Source organism: Grampus griseus (assembly GCF_964374135.1).
Source record: "Grampus griseus genome assembly, chromosome: 16".
Lineage (NCBI taxonomy): Eukaryota > Metazoa > Chordata > Mammalia > Artiodactyla > Delphinidae > Grampus > Grampus griseus.
Genome location: NC_139010.1, coordinates 78,477,453 through 78,495,481, shown reverse-complemented (window position 1 = coordinate 78,495,481; position 18,029 = coordinate 78,477,453). Strand labels below are relative to the sequence as shown.

Here is an 18,029-nt window from a genome sequence, read left to right as displayed (position 1 = left end):
TCCAGCTTCTCTTCTTCATGCGGTCTTTACTTCCCTGATCTCCACGTAGCTGGCTTCCTTCTCATCATTCAGAGGTCCCCTCCTGAGTTAGGTCTTCCCTGGCCATCCTCTCTACTCTACCTCCCCTTCCTCTAAGGCATCAGCTCTCCCAGGGGATGGAGGCCAGGGATGCCGCTACACATCCTACAGTGTACAGAACAGCCCCTGACAACAAAGAATTATCCGGCCCTGGTGCGGCATTGAGAGCTCCTGTTCAAGGGTTTCCTTGTTTTCTCCCTTTATATTTTCTTCCTACCCTTTATTAGCATCTGAGATGGTGTTATTCATTTGTGACTTTTTATTGTCTGTTGCCCTGCAGCCCCTAACTCCTGGTGGAGAAAAGCCCTCCCTGTCATGGTCACTCCGGCACCATTGCTGTCGAGGCTGACAAGGGTGGCCTGGAAGCCTCCAAGCTCCAGGTCCTGCACTTACAAAGGCTCACAGCAATGTATTCACCTGGTTATATGGGCTGTTGTTTTTATATTTACTTATTTATTTAATAAATTTATTTATTTATTTTTTATTCTTGGCTGTGTCGGGTCCTTGCTGCGGAGCGCGGGCTTCTCATTGCAGTGGCTTCTCTTGTTGCGGAGCACGGTCTCTAGGCGTGCGGGCTTCAGTAGTTGTGGCTCACGGGCTCTAAGAGCACAGGCTCAGTAGTTGTGGTGCACGGGCTTAGTTGCTCTGCGGCATGTGGGATCTTCCCAGACCAGAGCTCGAACCCGCATCTCCTGCATTGCCAGACGGATTCTCAACCACAGCGCCACCGGGGAAGCCTTGGCTGTTGTTTTCAGTCAAGTATTTGACATACTATACGCTGGCCATATGTTTTGATGGAATTTGTAAGTGTAAGATAGGTTTACAGTTTTTTCCTCCAAGAGAGGAAAAACCCCGGGTTTTTTTCCCACACCAGCAAAATCTCCAACTCTTAAGACACCAGCTGCGTGTCCTACAATTCAGTTGAATTCTTACAGTAACTCCCTGGAATTAGCACAGACTTCACGGGTCAAGGGCTCAGTCCTCTGAGACTGCCCCCACTTCAGGCCACAGTCACAAGTCTTGGGTCCCCAGGCTACCTACACTTCTGTCCTAATTGGCTGCAAATTCAGAGGTTCCCACAGCCCCCTCCTCAGGTTCCATAATTTGCCAAAATGATGCACAGAACTCAGGAGAGTGCCTTACTGACTATTACAAAGGAGATAATACAAGAACAGCCAGATGGAGGAGACGCACGGGGCAGTCTGCGGGGAGGGTCTTGGACCTTCCACGCCCCCTCTGGCTGCACCACCCGCCCAGCACTGCCATGAGCTCACCAACTAGCAAGCTCTCGGAATCCTGTCGTTTAGGGGGTTTTATGGAGGTTCCATTGTGTAGACACGAGTGATTAAATCTTTGGCCATTGGTGATTAACTCAATCTCCAGCCCTTCTCCCTTTCCTGGAGGCTGGAGAGGCAGGGCTGAAAGTTCCAAGCTTCTAATCAAGGTTTGGTCTTTCTGGCTACCAGCCCCATCCTGAAGCTCTCTGGGGGCCCCAGCAATAGTCACCTCACAAGCATAAACTGAGGTGTGGTTGAAAGGGGCTTGTTATGAATAACAAAAGGTGTTGTCCCTGTCACCCCTATCACTCAGGAAGTTCCAAGCGTTTTAGAAGCTCTGCGCCAGGAACAGGGGACAAAGACCGAATACGTATTTTTTATGACATCACAGCCCCCATCGCATGCTGGTTTCAGGCCTCCACACCTGGACTTGCATCTCGGGCAGTGCCCAGTGCACAATCTACCTTCAGAAGGGATCTGGTGAATCACAGAAGGGAGGAATGAATGAATTAGAGGAGAGTGTTTCTTTGAAGCCCTTAAGGCATCTGGAATTGTCTCCCCAGTTCTCTGCTCCCCGTTTTACATTTAAAAAGTGAGACGTGGCATGAAGAACCTAGGGGTAAGAAAGGAATAAAGACACAGACCTACTAGAGAATGGACTTGAGGATATGGGGAGGGAGAAGGGTAAGCTGTGACAAAGCGGGAGAGAGGCATGGACATGTATACACTACCAAACGTAAAATAGATAGCTAGTGGGAAGCAGCCGCATAGCACAGGGAGATCAGTTCAGTGCTTTGTGACCGCCTGGAGGGGTGGGATAGGGAGGGTGAGAGGGAGGGAGACGCAAGAGGCAAGAGATATGGGAACATATGTATATGTATAACTGATTCACTTTGTTATAAAGCAGAAACACACCATTGTAAAGCAATTATACTCCAATAAAGATGTTAAAAAAAAAAAAAGTGAGACGTGGAGTGGGAGGTCTGGCTGGAGGGTGCAGCCTGCCCAGGGGACAAATCCTCTGGCTCACCACGTCCCAGGCCTCTCGGTTGAGACTGTCCGCGTCTCTGCCTACTCAGGTCTATTTGTTTATTTTGCTTGTCAAAGGAAACCTTTGTTCTTGTTGAGGAATGTTTTGCCCATCCTGTTGGGTCCAGATTTTGTACATTCTTGTCTTGGAGCTTCAAAGACCATGTTTGGAAAAAAATTGAATTAGGCCTCCTGTAGCCAGAGAGACAGAAGGGTGCGACCGGCTCCCCGCTGCGATGCTGGTTGGAGCCTTATTTTAACCCCACGTGGCCTTGTTTTTGGCGTGTGAAAAATGTTTTCTTGGCCTAGTGAGTGGGTTTCCAAGTAGGGGAGCTTGCCCTGTTGTTTCTCCTGTTGGGGAGAATTGTTTGTACCCAGTGATGGGTCAGGGGTGGTTGAACAAGTTGGGGGCAGAGGTTTGAGCCTTGAGGTTCCCGGCACGTCCTCCCACTGCTCTCTCGGATGAGTGGGTGGCGGCCCGAGGCACTGGCCTGGTTCCAGCCGAACCCTCCCACAGCCCCTGCTCCTCTGCACTTCTCAGAACTGCTCTGACCCGTATCTCAGCCTTTGCTCGCTAGCATTCCTCAAACTGCTTCCTTGAGACAGTAGTGAGAGTTCTTTGGCCAATTATGTTTTGGAAACGTTGTGTATTATATTCTTCTCCTGTGAAAAATCCTACTCTAAAGAAGTCTGTGTAGTTTGGTCCATCTCACCTTTTCTCCAGGTAATTTAAGCACTGACCTGTGGACAACACGCAGGACATTTTGTGGAAGATGTTTTAGGAAACTGCTTGGCTATTTCTTGGTCATTGTGTTTTGACAAAACATGGGCCTTTTGGTCCAAGGGGAGGGAATATTTCTGCTGGTGAGTTCTGATTGTTCAGCCTTTCAGCCAACGGGAGAGGGGGCTTAACGCAGGGTTAGTTAATATCACCTTCTCTAGGATTGTTGGAGGGGTGTGTGTATGCAGAATTGGAGGTGAGTCTGCCACCTCTGGGTGATTCTGAGGTGCTAAGGAAAAATAACGGGATGGGATTACCCATCCTTGATTCACTTCAGATGTTCTTGGCATTCATTGACAATTAAAAAATAAGAGTAATAGTCATTGATGATGCTATTATTATCTACCTTTTATGGGATGCTCAATATGTGTAGGCATTATGCAAAGTCTTCACATGCATTAGCTGATATACTACTTGTTACACACTTGAAAGGGAGGTACTTTTTATCCTAATTTGACTGGTGAGGAAACCAGAGCTCAGAGAGGTTATATGGCTGGCTCAAGGTCACATAGCTAGCTGGTTAGCATTGTTATACCACTGCTGCAAACTAAGTAGGTCTCCTTCTTTGCTCTTTTTACAACATCCACAAAGAGGTGTCATTTGGGCAACAATACATTTTATAACCGCAGGATTCTGTTAATGGATTTTGAAGAGTCATGTTTTCCCCAGGATGATGAAAGTGAAAAATTGTTTTAGGGTCTAAAGTGTTCTGTTGCTCAGGGGAATACTGCACGTTGGATTTAATTGCTTAATTACTTAAAGTCAAAAAAATTTTTTAATATGATACATTCTACTGAAGGAGAAAATCATTTCAGTGTTTCTAAATTTTCATTAACTTTTGTGTCCTAAGCTAGTAATAAATGTTAGCTCTAGGTTAAGAGACTATTGGTGCTACTGGGAGAGTAAAAACCATTTTCTCTGCCTGCTCCCACCCTAAACATCCTCCTTCTTGGATTTTTTGTTGACTTAACAGCACTGATATTTCAATTCATCCCTCAAATTCATAGTCTGACTGTGCATGAATCTGAAATGACTGCAAGTCCTGGGACAGGGGGATCCAGTCACTTAGATGTGTCAAGGCAAAGGCATAACAGAATATGTGGGTTGTGTAAAGTAGGAGGTGTTTAATATGGTGCTGGTGGCGCTGGTGTTGGGGCCACATTTGGAGGCAGAGACTGAACTCCAAAGCCAAGCACCAAAGACCCGAAACCTCTCCCTTTATCCTATATGATTTTCATATATCCTATATGATTAACTTGCTTGTGACCCAGTCAGCTTGGCCAAAATTGAGAAGTGGAAAAGAAGCGTGAACGTCTCTCCTTGGAAGATGGTCCCAGGGTTATTGCTATCATCACATAATGTAATACGACCTCTTTTCTCTGTTGTTTAGGCAATCTGACATCTTAAAGATTTTGAAGAGGAAACATTTCAAAGGAACACAGGCTGTAAAAGAAGAAATCTTCATGGACTCTGTGTGGGTGGTGCGCCAGTCCATCCTTCATTGAGGCCATGAGATCTTCTAATCCCTTGGGTGTTCCCATGTTCTCCAGTGAGAACTCCTCCACTTCATTTGGTGCCATGGGAAAAACCTGAAGGACAGGAAGAATTGCTCCCGACCTTGTGGCTTTTTCCAGGATTGCAGTGGCTCTTACAGACCATGACAATTGGAGATCATTCGTGTTGTCTTTCGGAGTCGAACCAAAGAACACGCATCCTCATTCTCTGGTGTTTTAGCGCCTGATCATTTTTATATTTGTTTCTGTTGCTTGTGCCTTTCAACCATTGTATGTGATCACGAGACGTCCTTGAAGTTTTCCAGCACGACTTGCAGGCATCCGGACTCCCTGGGGACTCGCCCATGGCTCGGCGGGCCAGCAGCCCAAAGGCATTACGATGAGGCACTGCATTAATTGCTGCATCCAGCTGTTGCCCGACGAAGCACATACACAGCAGGTCAGCTGCCGAGGAGGCCCCCATCACAGTCGCCAGGAGTGCCCCATGTGCAAAGGAGAAAACAAAATTGTGTTTCGAGTGGACGGTAAGCAGATGAACTTGCTTGCCGTTCTCGAAGTGAGGGCTGAAGGGAATGAGAGCTGGAGTGGGTTTCTGCGCTTCAAGAAGGGGAAGCGATGCAGCCTCGTTTTTGGATTGATAATAATGACGTTGGTGATGGCTTCTTACATCCTTTCTGGGGTCCACCAAGAGCTTCTGATCTCATCACCTTTCCATTACGGAGCCCTCCCCAGCAATCCCAGCTTGATGGATGGTGAAAATCTGAGTGACACAAAAGAGCATCATCACCAACCCTCTGTAAATAATATTTCGTACGTGAAGGACGATCCAAGCATTAAATTAATTATCAGCAGCATCACAGCCAGGATTGAGTTCACAACCAGACAGCTCCCAGACGTGGAAGATCTCAAGAAGCAGGAATTGCACGTGAGTAGCCTGGTGCTCATTTCTGTGGACTGATTTTTAAAAAATTGCTGCTTCCTTTCCTGTCACCACCTTTGGGACGAAAATGACCAAAAATTTCTCAAGTGTAGCAATGGTAATTTGACAGCCTTATGGATGAGAGCTCACTGGGAGGTCCGTGTCCACGCAGTTAGCCCAGAGAAGGGAATTCTGTACTGAATGGCGCAGCAAGCAATGTTGAAGGACGCCCCTCCTAATAATTCCTTCCCGGGACTTTTTGCTTGAAATGTGGCCCTGGCAGTTAAAGTTGCTTTTGTAGATTACCGTCATCTTGTTTCTAGTCTGTCCTAATCACAGTGTTTGCCTCTAACGGCCATTTAAATATCCAGCTACATAGTCAAAAGTTCCAACTCTTTAATTTAGTTAGATTGCTGTGTGTGTGTGTGTGCGTGTGTGTGTGTGCAAGGTAAATCATGGTAGAATGGAGTTTGATTGAACTTTTATTTTCATTCTCTCCAAATTTTATTTTTATTTGGGGTTAAGGAAATGCATGGTCATTGGCTGTTTACCAAGTTTTGCTTTGTTTTAGTATTTAGTCGTCATCCAATAATAGTTCCAATGTGAACGCTGGAATAAGTCTCAGGACAGGATCATACTGTGGACAGAATGTGCTTGTGCTAATGTTTTCCCCTCGGTGCGTCTCTCCCCCTTTTTGTCTTTTTGACCGCAGATGTTTTCAGTCATCCCGCACAAATTCCTCCCCAACAGTAAGAGCCCCTGTTGGTACGAGGAGTTCACGGGGAGGAACACCACCGACCCCTATCTGACCAACTCCTACGTGCTCTACTCCAAGCGCTTCCGCTCCACCTTCGACGCCCTGCGCAAGGCCTTCTGGGGCCACCTGTCCCACGCGCACGGCAAGCACTTCCGCCTCCGCTGCCTGCCGCACTTCTACATCATCGGGCAGCCCAAGTGCGGCACCACCGACCTCTACGACCGCCTGCGGCTGCACCCGGAAGTGAAGTTCTCCGCCATCAAGGAGCCGCACTGGTGGACCCGGAAGCGCTTCGGTGCGTGCCAGCGCGGTCCCCGGTCCCCGTGGTGACGGTGCACGTGGGGGTCTCTCACCGAGCCCGGTGCCTCCTTCATCCAGTCGCTCTTTACACGCACGTCGGGGGCGGGATCAGGGGTCACCGTCAGGTTCGGGGTCATGGTCAGGGTTGGCGTGGGAGCCCTGAGACTGACCCGAGCAGGGCTGTGCGAGGCCCCAGGAGGGATGCAGGGCGGGGAGATGAGAAAACATGCCAAGATGCAGAGATCTGACAATTCTCTGGTTTAGGGATCCCCAGGCAGACATCCAGCAGGACCGAGCACCCAGCTCCCGACCACCCGGTGAGCATGTATGCAGCCCCGGCGGTGGGGAGGGCGAGGGCGAGGGGTCAGGATCAGCAGCTCTTCTTGTTCGGAAGGGCACACGCAGCACCCGGGAGTGGTGAGTGCTGGCCGGGTGGACGTCTGTCGGGGGCTGTGCATCCAGCTCCCAGCTCCGTGCTGTTCCTGCTGGAGCCCGGCACCCACATGCCCACCCCCGGAGGTGGCAGGAGAGAGAAAGACGGCTGCATGAGCAGGGCTTCCGCTTCCTGCCGGTTCATCCCAGGGCCCTGAGCCTGTCATTAAGCTGCTTCGGGCTTCTTTTCTCTGACCTGACCCTTCGGCTTCGCAGGGTCAGAATGAAAGCCCCAGGGAGATAATTCTGGGAGACCCTGCTCACAGCACCCCAGCCCTTTCCCGCGGGGTTGGCATGCAGGCTGCCTTCTGCTCGAGCCACCCATCCGCCCTTGGGTCACTGTTTCCTCTCCTTAACCTTTTCCCTTATGCCAGGAGATGTTTGGTCACTGGAGGTAAGGGATGACAAACGCCAAAGTTCGGGAAGCCGTCGAGGGTGGTTTCCGTGCAAAGGACCTAGGTTGCTTGGAAGGGAATTTTGAACGTTTTCCGTAGTACAGCCTAAGTTGAGACCAACTCTTAATGTGTTTCCCGACAAACGTTTGACTGAATCCCTTTGCTGTTCCTCCTGGAGTGAACAGAAGCGTACATGTGTCTTTTGTGCTTGGCGGCGGCAGCTGTGGGAGCCAGGGTTTCTCTACTCGTCTGAAGAGCGGCCTCCCCTACGCAGCTCACCATTTTCCCCCGTGCAAACCAGGTTCCCACTGGCAGAGGAGAGAGAGGCACAGGGGCATGTGGGCCTCTGGAGTCTGGGCTCCAGTGTCACCTTGAACCTCTTGCTGTTTTGCCCCTAGATGCTCTCTCTCCACTTTCCATTAACCTTGGTGGCTGTGGTTTAGGGCAGTGTGTTGTCAGTACATTTTCAAGTGAAATGTACCCACTTCAGAGGCAAGGGCAGAATTTAGGCTGCATGTGGCTGATGCCAGAATAACCCAGGTGTCTGTCCGGGGACCATCGATTCCCCTTATTGTTTGGACAGATGGACAGACTGCTTGATGGAATAGAACCTCAGGAAGATGCTGGTCGGCCCTGGCGTAGAAGACTCATCTGAGCTTCAGAGGATGCCGCCCCTCCGATGTGCTGCCTTTTCTTTTGATTCAGTGTGTGTATCCTGACACCACTGCTGCCCCGCCCCTGGGGGGCCGCACCTGGTGCACATGTTAACTGGCCCCAAACTCTCTGTCCCTCCGAGTAGACTCGATTCTAGTTCTTGAACAGGCATGCCAGCCTTTCAGCGGCTACCGTGCAGCTTAATGGTGGTGCATTCCACCCCTCGAAGTGCACGTGAGTTAAAGGATCATGGCCCATTCACAGACGCCCCTCCCTCTCTTGCAGCTCCTCGGGCTGAGCCTTGGCTGCTGCAGCTGGGCCCTTGGACCTTTCCATCCCCTGTGGTCACTCCCCAGAAGCCATCAGCCCAGCCGTGGCAGCTTTGTCCTAACTCCTGCTTCCTGGTTCTTGTAGGAATCGTCCGCCTGAGAGATGGTCTGCGGGACCGCTATCCCGTGGAAGATTATCTGGACCTCTTTGACCTGGCTGCACACCAGATTCATCAAGGACTGCAGGCCAGCTCTGCAAAGGAACAGAGCAAGATGAATAGAATCATTATCGGTATGGCGTCCGTGTAACTCCCGCGAGGGCCCCCCTGCTTCTGCCCCGGGCCAGGCCGGGCTTCACTGCACCTGCGAGCATTTGCATGCTGGCTGCTGGCAGCTGCCGTGCATGCACTTCCCCGCTAGCCATCACTCTCACCCCCGTGTAAAAGGTTCATAGTGCTCGTGCAACTTCAATAAAGCAGAAATGTTTAGTAGACTCTAGTTCCGTGGAGACTCAAGCACACCGGAACTGGTTTTTTGGAAAAGTTGCCATTTCTTTGCGTTTACTTGAATTAAGCTTGCATGCTTGATTTCTTTTCATGATACACCCACCTGAGTAAGTTTGGTTGGGGGATCATGAACGTAAAATGAACCAGTTAGTCATCAGTTTAATTCTTGGGGCTTTTGTACTCCCTGGCCGCTGGGACCCTGCAAAGACGGAGGTGGCCTCTCCTGAAACAGACGCCGCCCTATTGCATCGTGGGTGACTAATTGCTGTTGAAAAAGCTTAGGCCTTGTCAAGCTGATGCCTTTAGACATTCAAAATGAGGTGGTTTGATTAAGAGTCATTAAAAAAAAATTCACAAGAGTGTTTTATAAAAAACATATCTATTCACTCTCTCTATTGGATTCAGCTTAGGAGAAGACATTTATCCACTTACACCTCTGAAAGGGAGAAATTGAATCACATATTTTGCTTAAATTGATTACCTGAGGCAGTGATCTATTTTTTTATTCTCCTAAATCTGTTATGTTTTGATTCTCTAAATTCGGTGACTCTATTAGTGACTAAAAGGAATTGGAATCAACCATTTGAAAGATGGATGTTTACTTGACTCCCATATCCAGGGGGACAGGCTTACACGCCTAAGCCCCAATTTATTTATTTATTTTTAACTCAAAGAAATCGGGTCCTAGGAGCCAGTTGAGATCACACCCTCTCACCCAGTGTGAACTGGCTACTAGCTATTTTCTTGCAGCCTAGAGTTCTAACACCTCAAATTACAAATCTTAATTAATATTTGACTGTGACTCCCATACCATATGCCTCTGGGAAAATCTCATGTTCTTAGGAAAGAGCTAAAAATATGCATCCTAGGGTCCAGAAATAGAGCCTAAGATAATGAATGAAAAAGGAAGGCTTTAGTTTGGTTTCCTAATTTTATTTACTTCTGGATTTAGAAATGAAAACTAAGGAATATATCTACAGCTCTGATGTTCACTTGAAGCAGAGTTTATTGAATTTTACGGTAGATGGAAAGCCGGCATCCAGCTCTGATCGTGCCACCAGCCCGCTCTGTGCCATGTGACACGTCGGTCTTTGTGTTCGTGAACTCAGTCTGCTCATCTGTAAAATGGGCTTGTTGGGCCAGATCAGTTCTGGGCTCTTCCCAGCCCTGAAATGTGATTGAACTCTGCTTCAGTTCTTTCGTTAGATCCTTGGTAGAAGCATACTGGTCTTTTTTCATCTTGGCTGATGGGTCAGAGAGGGCCTTTTCTCAGTGGTCTGGGCTAATGGCTGGAGTCATGAAGGACTCAAGTGACTGGGTTCTTTGGGCTGGGGATAGGCCAGAGAACCTTTCCGCAGTGCAGAGAAAGGCCCCTGCCTCTGCTCTCATGGCCACCCGGCTCTGCCCTGTCAAGGTGCTCACGTGGGGCTCTGATTGTTTATTGAATTATTGATCTTCCCCTAGATTACGAGGTTTGAGAGGGAAGGGTCTGTCTTGTTTCCTGCATCTATCCCCAGTGCCAGGCATAGTGCCGGGCACATATTAGACACCAAATCAGAGCTTTCTGCCTGGATGGATGAAGGATGAATGAAGGAAGGATGGATAGATGGATGGGTGGATGGACAAGCATAGAACCAGTTCATTTATGGGACTGACAGAATTTGTGCCAACTAAGTTTTAGATACTTCCCTTGTCCTAATATTCCCTTATTCATTGTGAGTAGAATTTTCAAAGGACTTCTGATTGACTTGTTTTTTCTGTATTCTATGGTATTATCTCTTAAAAAAAATAGAAATAAAGATCAGAATAGTAATGCTCACCTGGACATGATGGCACATCCAACAGAATAAATCGGGCCCTGCTAACACTCTGCATGACTGGGATGTGCTCATCACTGATCAAAGAGACTTAGTCTTTTGGCTCAGATTTTCACTGAATAAGTGACTTGGAGATGTATCGTATAATCCCATGTAAAGTGTTGGGAAATCAAGTGTATAATTAATTGATTGATTTGTTTTTCTTTCTAAGTCTCTGAAGATGGTCCTGAAAAAAAAAAAGTCAGGGAATTGATTCAGTTATCCGAGATAGAAATGTTGAAATGGCTGTGTCTTGTCCTTTCCCCAGTCCTAGAATGTGTGTTTAACGTTATCATGCTTCATTCACACAGACTGTGATCAAACAGGGGCTAGAACCAGCTTCCTGCTCACGCAGTCAGCACTGAGTGAATGCCACCTGTGTGCAGGGTGACGGGGTGGATGGGCACGCAGGACCGAGGTCGCATGAGCCTTCCCGCAAAGCCTTCCTCTCGTTTGGTCTTAGAATGTGCACTGGGACCGACCCTTGTGATTTCAAGGGAAGATTGATGCAGATTGCGTGCAGTTTCCTAATGAGAAATGAGGATAAAAACAATGCCGGAAGCAATAACTGTCATTGAGAGGGAGAAAAGTAAATGATCAGTGAAAAAGGCCGCCACAGCAATTTCAAGGAGCAAAATGATTAACCCAGAAGTTCGGATCCCCGAACTTCTCCTTCATCCCTGATACTTTCTGAAGGGAACCATCTAGTACAGTCTCAGCGGGCCCTTAAAATGCCACAGGGCTATGCACCGTTAGCAAGTTAAACATCGTGAAATTGGGAGGCCAGATGCTAGTAGAGGTTTTTTGGCACATCCTGGAGAGAGGAGCTGGGAGGAAGAGGGGTGCTCAGTGTTGCGTGGATCACCTCGATCTCCAGATGGAGGTCACAGAGGGGAGGGGGTGACACGGCAGCAGAGGGTGGTCATCAGCCTCCTTTTCCCGGAGTCCCGTCTGCCAGCGTGGCAGACCAGCTCACCCGCTAACACCTATTCAAGAAGGTATCACAGCCAGGTTTGGCCCGTAATTCAGGCCGCTCTGTGGGAGCCCGTAACTCAGCACTGCTCACTCGTTTTCCGTTTCCAGGGGAGGCCAGCGCCTCCACCATGTGGGATAACAACGCCTGGGCGTTCTTCTATGACAACAGCACGGATGGCGAGCCCCCCTTTCTGACCCAGGACTTCATCCACGCCTTTCAGCCAGACGCGAAACTGATCGTCATGCTGAGGGACCCTGTGGAGAGGTGAGCAGTGTAGATTTTTCGTTCTGGGAAAAGAAAAGGCAGTTCTGAAGAACAGTCTTCTTTCTCATCAGAAACAAGATTTTGCTGCTGCTTCTTTTTTTTTTTTTTTTAAATAAACAAGCTTAACTTGCAATGTTACTGCTGTTGCTTATGTAAACATTATTCTTGGGGCAATCTTCACTGCATCTAAATAAACCGAGGATTTTTTCCTTAGCCATTTTGACCCTGGTCTGTGGGCCTGCGGCCTCGGCCGGTCTGACCTCGGGACATGCCCCTTGGGTGATGTCCGGCCATGAAAAATGCCCTTAGAATTGGGGATATCGAAGCTCTCCGCAGGGTTTAACTCCTAGAATTCCTTGTCTCCCGACTTGATTGATGCCTTTATCCTGTTGGCTCTGAACGTGCAAGCTCCACCTTTCCTTGAGACACCAAAAGGCAGAAAACGACAGACAGAGCTGCTTTGTTGCAGAGGGCAGGAGGTGCCCGGTGCAGATGAGGCCAGGCTAGCACGGTATTGAACCGAGGGTTGTCTAAGGGTGGCCAGGCTGGCACTGGGTGATGCTGAGGTCACTGACGACGCCTGTGCGGATGGCAGAGTCTTAGGGCTGCCAGGACTTTAAAATCATTTAGTCCACCCCTGCCCCCCGCCCCCGCCCTGGCCAGTACCCCTACACCAGAGATAAGAGGCTCCAGTATGGTCCAGGAGTTCCCCACCCAGAATGGCCAGTCCTGCTCAGACAGCTCTGAGAGAGCATCCTTCCTGTTTTGAGCCCAAGTCTGTCTTTTGGGAGCATCGACACTTCGGACCCATTTCTTCCCTACGCAGGCCACGTCTAATCCTAAACGGAAGAGCCTGCCGGATATTGAAGACGGCGGCCACAGCCCTGTGTCTTATTTTCCTTTGAGCTAAATGCCTTTTGTTATGGGTTTCATTAATTAATGACACCCTTGCCCACAAAGATGTATGTGAATGTGACCTTGTTTGGAAATAGGGTCTTTGCTGACGGACTCAGGTTAAGATGAGGTCACACTGGACGAGGGTGGGCCCTAATCCAAGAGCTGGTGTCCTTATGAGAAGAGAACATTTGGACACCGAGACCTGCAGACACAGGGAGGACACATGTGAGGCTGCAGGCAGAGGTTGGAGTGATTCTGCCAGAAGCCGAGCCCGCCCGGGGAGGCCGGCAGCCCCAGCAGTGGGACACAGGCCCAGAACAGATTCTCCTCAGAAGCCCCAGAGCGAACCGGCCCTGCTGACACCTGGATTTCAGACTTCCGGCTTTCAGAACTGTGAGAGAATAAATGCCTGCTGTAATAAGCCACAAGTTTGTGGTAGTGTTACAGCAGCCCTAGGACACTAACACCCCCCAGTTCCTTCCTTGGATGGCATACATTCCTGGCCCCGTAGCCTTGCCGATGATGACAATTTTAAAAACACCTATAATCTCCCACCCAGATAGTCATTATTTTTATTTTGCTTAGTTTCTTCCAAAGTACGTATCTTTGTAGATAAGTGTAGTGTGTGTGTGTGTGTGTGTGCGCGCGTGTGGTGTGCAGCTGTGTGAATATGCAGTCTTACATCTTGCTTCTTTCATTTCGAATTGTTGATTTACCTCCTTGTCCCCATCGTGGCGTCTCCGAATGGCCCCCGGGCACCACAGTCATCTGGTCAGAGAGCTGGATGGCCCTTGCTCCGTCTCCACCCCTGCAGCCCTCCTGTGTCGCACCATGGGGCCTGTCTCGATGCTGCACCTCCTTCAGCCTCGGGAATCCGTCCGCTCTGCTAAGGAGGCAGCCCTGACCTCGGAGCAGCTTGCCACGTCCTGCCTGCTAGTTCCCATACCTCGGGAGGCAGGAATCTGACCCTTCTGCTCAGAGCGTGGGCTGGTCCCCCACGGCTTGAGAACACTTGACACAAACCAGCCATATTCTTGTGTGGACAAGATTACGTAACCGTCAGCCTTGAAAGGCCTGGTGATTAAGTGACCCCCACGCTGCCCACTGAGGTGTTTTCACAGCTGCTCTGCCATGCCCCCGCCCCCCGCCCCCGGGCCGCCCCTGCTGCAGTTCACGAGGCCGGAACATTCTCTCTCGGGGGTGCTCGCTGCTCGTCCAGTGTCTTCCTGTCACATCTCCCTGTTCCTCCTTCTGTGGGAGGTCACACTGCCTTGACTCCAGAGGGCCAAGAGGGTGAAACTTCAGCCTCTGTCACTCCCTGGGCACAGAGGTGGGAGCCTTGGGGATGGGGTGCTCACAGGCGTGGCCATGGTCGTTACCGTCTGCGGTTCAGCCTGGGTGGGGAGGGAGGGCGAAGTGTGGCACCAAAGAGGGAAGGAGCTCCTAGTCGGGGGTCCAGAAAGGCCATTCTGGAGGAGCTGAGGCCAGGCGGGGTTTTGAGGGCTGAGTAAGAGTTTGCCAAGTGAACAGAGTAGCAAGGTGGTCAAGGGGAAGGAGGGTTCTGAGTAGGGAGAATGGAGAGCACGAAGGGAAGGACCGCGTGTTCTCTTGGAGAGCGGGGCCAGCTTCCCTGAGTGTGTCCCTTTCTCTCCACAGTCCTGAGTCCACCTCTGAGGACACACGCACCATAAAGGCGAGCCTTTAATAGGTAGGGTCGTCATGCTGCCTGGGTTCAGGCACTGAGTGGGGAGCTGGACCTGCCTGACTCTCCTCTCAGACTCCAGCCCAAAATCCCCCTTTTAGAAGGCTCTTGGGCCCAAGATGGTGTCCTCTTGTTTCCTTTTTTTTTTTTTGAGGAACAGATACTCTATTTATACCAGAAACTGAAGGTTCTTAACTTCCTGGTGCTCACTTAACAGAAAGAGATCATCAGTTAAAATGTTCCGATTCCCAGTCACATGCTGGGCACCATGTTTGGTGCCGAGCAGACATGTGTAGGTGCCTGTCCTCCAGGAGCTGTACTTTGTCAGGAAAGCGAGACATTGACTCTCATGATGCATGTGATGGTACCAAGGAGAAGGGCAGGTTGCCATGGTGACAGCCTCATCAGGAAGCTGACCCAGTCGTGGGGTTGCCTACTGTATTTGTCATCTACTGCTGCGTAACAAATCACCCAGAAACTTGGCTGCTTAAAACAACACACTTACTATCTCACACTATCTTCTGTGCGTCGGCACCTGACACAGCTTTCCTGGGTCCTCTACTTCAGGGTCTCTCCCAAGGTTGCAGTCAGTGTGTCACCAGGGCAGGGCCTCATCCGAAGGCTTGACTGGGTAAGGATCTGCTTTCAAGCTTGTGTGGTTGTTAGCAGAATTCAGTTCCTCAAGAGCTGTTGGAAGGAGGGCCACCGTTCTTTACTGGCCGTCGGCTAGAGGCTTCCCTCAGTACCTTGCCACTGGGCCTCAACAACATCAGAGGTTGCTTGCTCCATCAGAGCCAGCAAAGGAGAGAGCTGCTACCAAGTTGGAAGCCTTCATCTTTGGTAATCTGAGCACCAGAGTGACAGCCCATCACCCTTGCCACGTTCTCTTGATGAGAAGCAAGTCACGAAGTCCAGGCCATAGTCAAGGGGAGGAGATTACAGGGAGTGAATACCAAGAAGTGAGGCTCTTGGGGACCATCTTAGAAGTTGCCTCCCGGGACTTCCCTGGCGGTCCAGTGGCTAAGACTGCACGATCCCAATGCAGGGGGCCTGGGTTCGATCCCTGGTCAGGGAACTAGATGCCACGTGCTGCAACTAAAAGATCCCGCATGCCGCAACTAAAAGATCCCGCGTGCCGCAACTGAGACCTGGCGCAGCCAAATAAATAAATAAGTAAATAAATATTTTTTTTTAAAAAAGGAAGTTACCTTGCACACCTCCTTTGCCCGTGCTGCTCTCTGTTCCTCCAGGAAAGCACACCCTTAGAGCCGGAAGAAGAGCAAGTACCAGTGTAGCACCATGTGTCGTGGCAGGGCCCGCACATGCGTTGGGGAGTGTGTGTGCATGTGTGTATTTTCTGTGTGGGTTACCGACAGTAGCAGCTGTTCTATTGCTTTTTAAACATTTATAAGAGTATGTAACAATAGGAATTTCTTCTTTTTTGAACTCCGTGACTCATGGCCTGAAATGACTGGCTTATTTCCCATCCCAACCAGAAAGGATGATAAATTCTGGGTGGTTAGGTCACTCTTGAAGAAACAAACACTTGGGACCCAGGTTTCTATTAGTCTAACTGGGTCCTGTGCCGTTAGCCACTTCAGCCATTCCGTGACCTTGCACTTCTGCAAGTGCGAGATTCCCTGAGTTGCTTGCTGCCAGTGGGATTGGACCAAATTGTTCTTTCTTTCTACAGGTAGGCTCGGAGAGGAGTGGGGAGAAACCTTTATTTCTAGTTTTAGATTGACATTTAGCCTTTATTTCTATAACTGATCAAAGGCAGAGGGTTTGAAAATGTTGGAATTGTAAGCAAAATCAAATCAATCACTCTAAAGTTTCCAGAGGAGGTTGTAAACAGCAAGTCCATTTATTTTTCTGGAGGGGAAGAGAGAATAGTGGAAAGCAGATGGGATGTTTCTTAAGGGCCAAAAGGGCCAGCCAGGAATTCCTGTTGCAAGTTTCTCTATGTTAGAGATAATGATACTTTAAAATTCAAGTTAATTAATTTGAATTAACTAGGCTAAATCGGCCCAGTTAATTAAAAAGAAGCCACCAATTACAAGCAGGATTTTCCTTCATTTAGTTCAGTGCTCAAGTGGAAAAGACTTCTTTTCAACAGTGCTCACACTGGCCTCCTGTCTCTTCATTTGTGAGACGGTTGATAGAGGCTGACTCTTAACACAGAGGTGGTTGTCTCCAATGTAGTTCATTCAGAAGGCGTTCGGAGAGTGGTCCTGCGCCATCGGTCACGGACTTTACCGTCTCTGGGTCTTGGTCTTAATTCTGGGTGTAGTCTTACCACAGTGCATGGAAATGACCACCTCAGGAGCCTTTGGTTTTCACGGTTAATGAAGGTAAGTCAGAAGGGAAGAGAGCACAGCTCCATTAAGAGTAGAACTTGATTTTGACCCAAATGTTTTGAACCTTGGAACCTAAGGAGTTTTCTTCTTCCTGTGCTTTTATAAACTGATTTCTTTTAACAACTCACTGGGCTGGTTAAATAATTATTCTACTTATGGTGGTAAACTAGGAATGGAAGGAATGAAGCTCTAAATGAAATGCATCCATTTATGTACCGTTGTTCATTCAAACAGAGAGTAATGAGTGGGGATGAACCTTTGGACTAGAACCTTGAACCTTTCATGAATTTCACTCCATCTCCAGAGTGGCTGGTGGCATGTGTGGGTGGTGAACAAGGACCCAGGATCATTGTGGTAGAGAGACAGCCTCAGGGACCAGATGGTCTGTATTTGAACCCCAGCTCTGCCACTCACTGGCTGTGTGACCTTGGACAAGTTACTCAACCTCTCTGTGCCTCATGTCCTCATCAGTGAAATGGGGGAAAATAGTCCTACCTCTAGAGTTGTGAGAATTAAATGACTTAATGCTTGTAGCATGTTTAAACAGTGCTGGGCAGATGGTAAATATTATATAATTATTAGCTATTATTGTTAGGCCACATTAGTGGCAAATAATGACAATAACCAAACTAAGCACTCATGTACTCATGAGACGTTTATTGAGCACCTTGACGTGCTGGATGCACTGCATGGATTGGAGAGCAAAGTCCTTCCTGTCTGCCCTCCTGGAGTCTTCATCCAGTGGAGGGGTGGGAACCTAGCAGTAACTGAGCACTTACTCCACCCTGGCTCTGTGCTAAGCCCTTTTCAGGCATCGCCTCCTTTGAACTTTGCAAGCAGGTGAGAGGGCTGTCATGATGCGTCACAGGTGAGGTGTGTGGGCTCAGTGGGGTTAAGTCACCTATCCACCGTCACCTGGTTAATAAGTGGCCAGACTGGGATTCAATCCCATGTCAGTCTGACCGAGGATCCAAGCTTTCCACCTCTGTCGTAGGTCAGTTAGTGGGGCGCAGACTCTGAGACAGCACTTTGTGTGCAGGAGGTTTATGAGTGCTTTCGGGACAAC

At 49.2% G+C, this 18,029-nt stretch overlaps 1 protein-coding gene across 1 annotated transcript in view; it reads left to right on the top strand.

Annotated features, from left to right (window-relative positions):
* Positions 1–4,685: 4,685 nt before the first annotated feature.
* Positions 4,686–18,029, top strand: part of CHST15 (carbohydrate sulfotransferase 15) — a gene marked incomplete at its 3' end in the record, with an annotated part of 31,212 nt that continues 17,868 nt past the window's right edge. The window contains exons 1-4 of the mRNA XM_082673781.1: positions 4,686–5,604; positions 6,311–6,650; positions 8,551–8,697; positions 11,851–12,007. Coding sequence (XP_082529907.1) covers positions 5,059–5,604; positions 6,311–6,650; positions 8,551–8,697; positions 11,851–12,007 — 1,190 coding nt within the window. The 5' untranslated portion in view covers positions 4,686–5,058. The remainder of the gene's footprint in view (positions 5,605–6,310; positions 6,651–8,550; positions 8,698–11,850; positions 12,008–18,029) is intronic.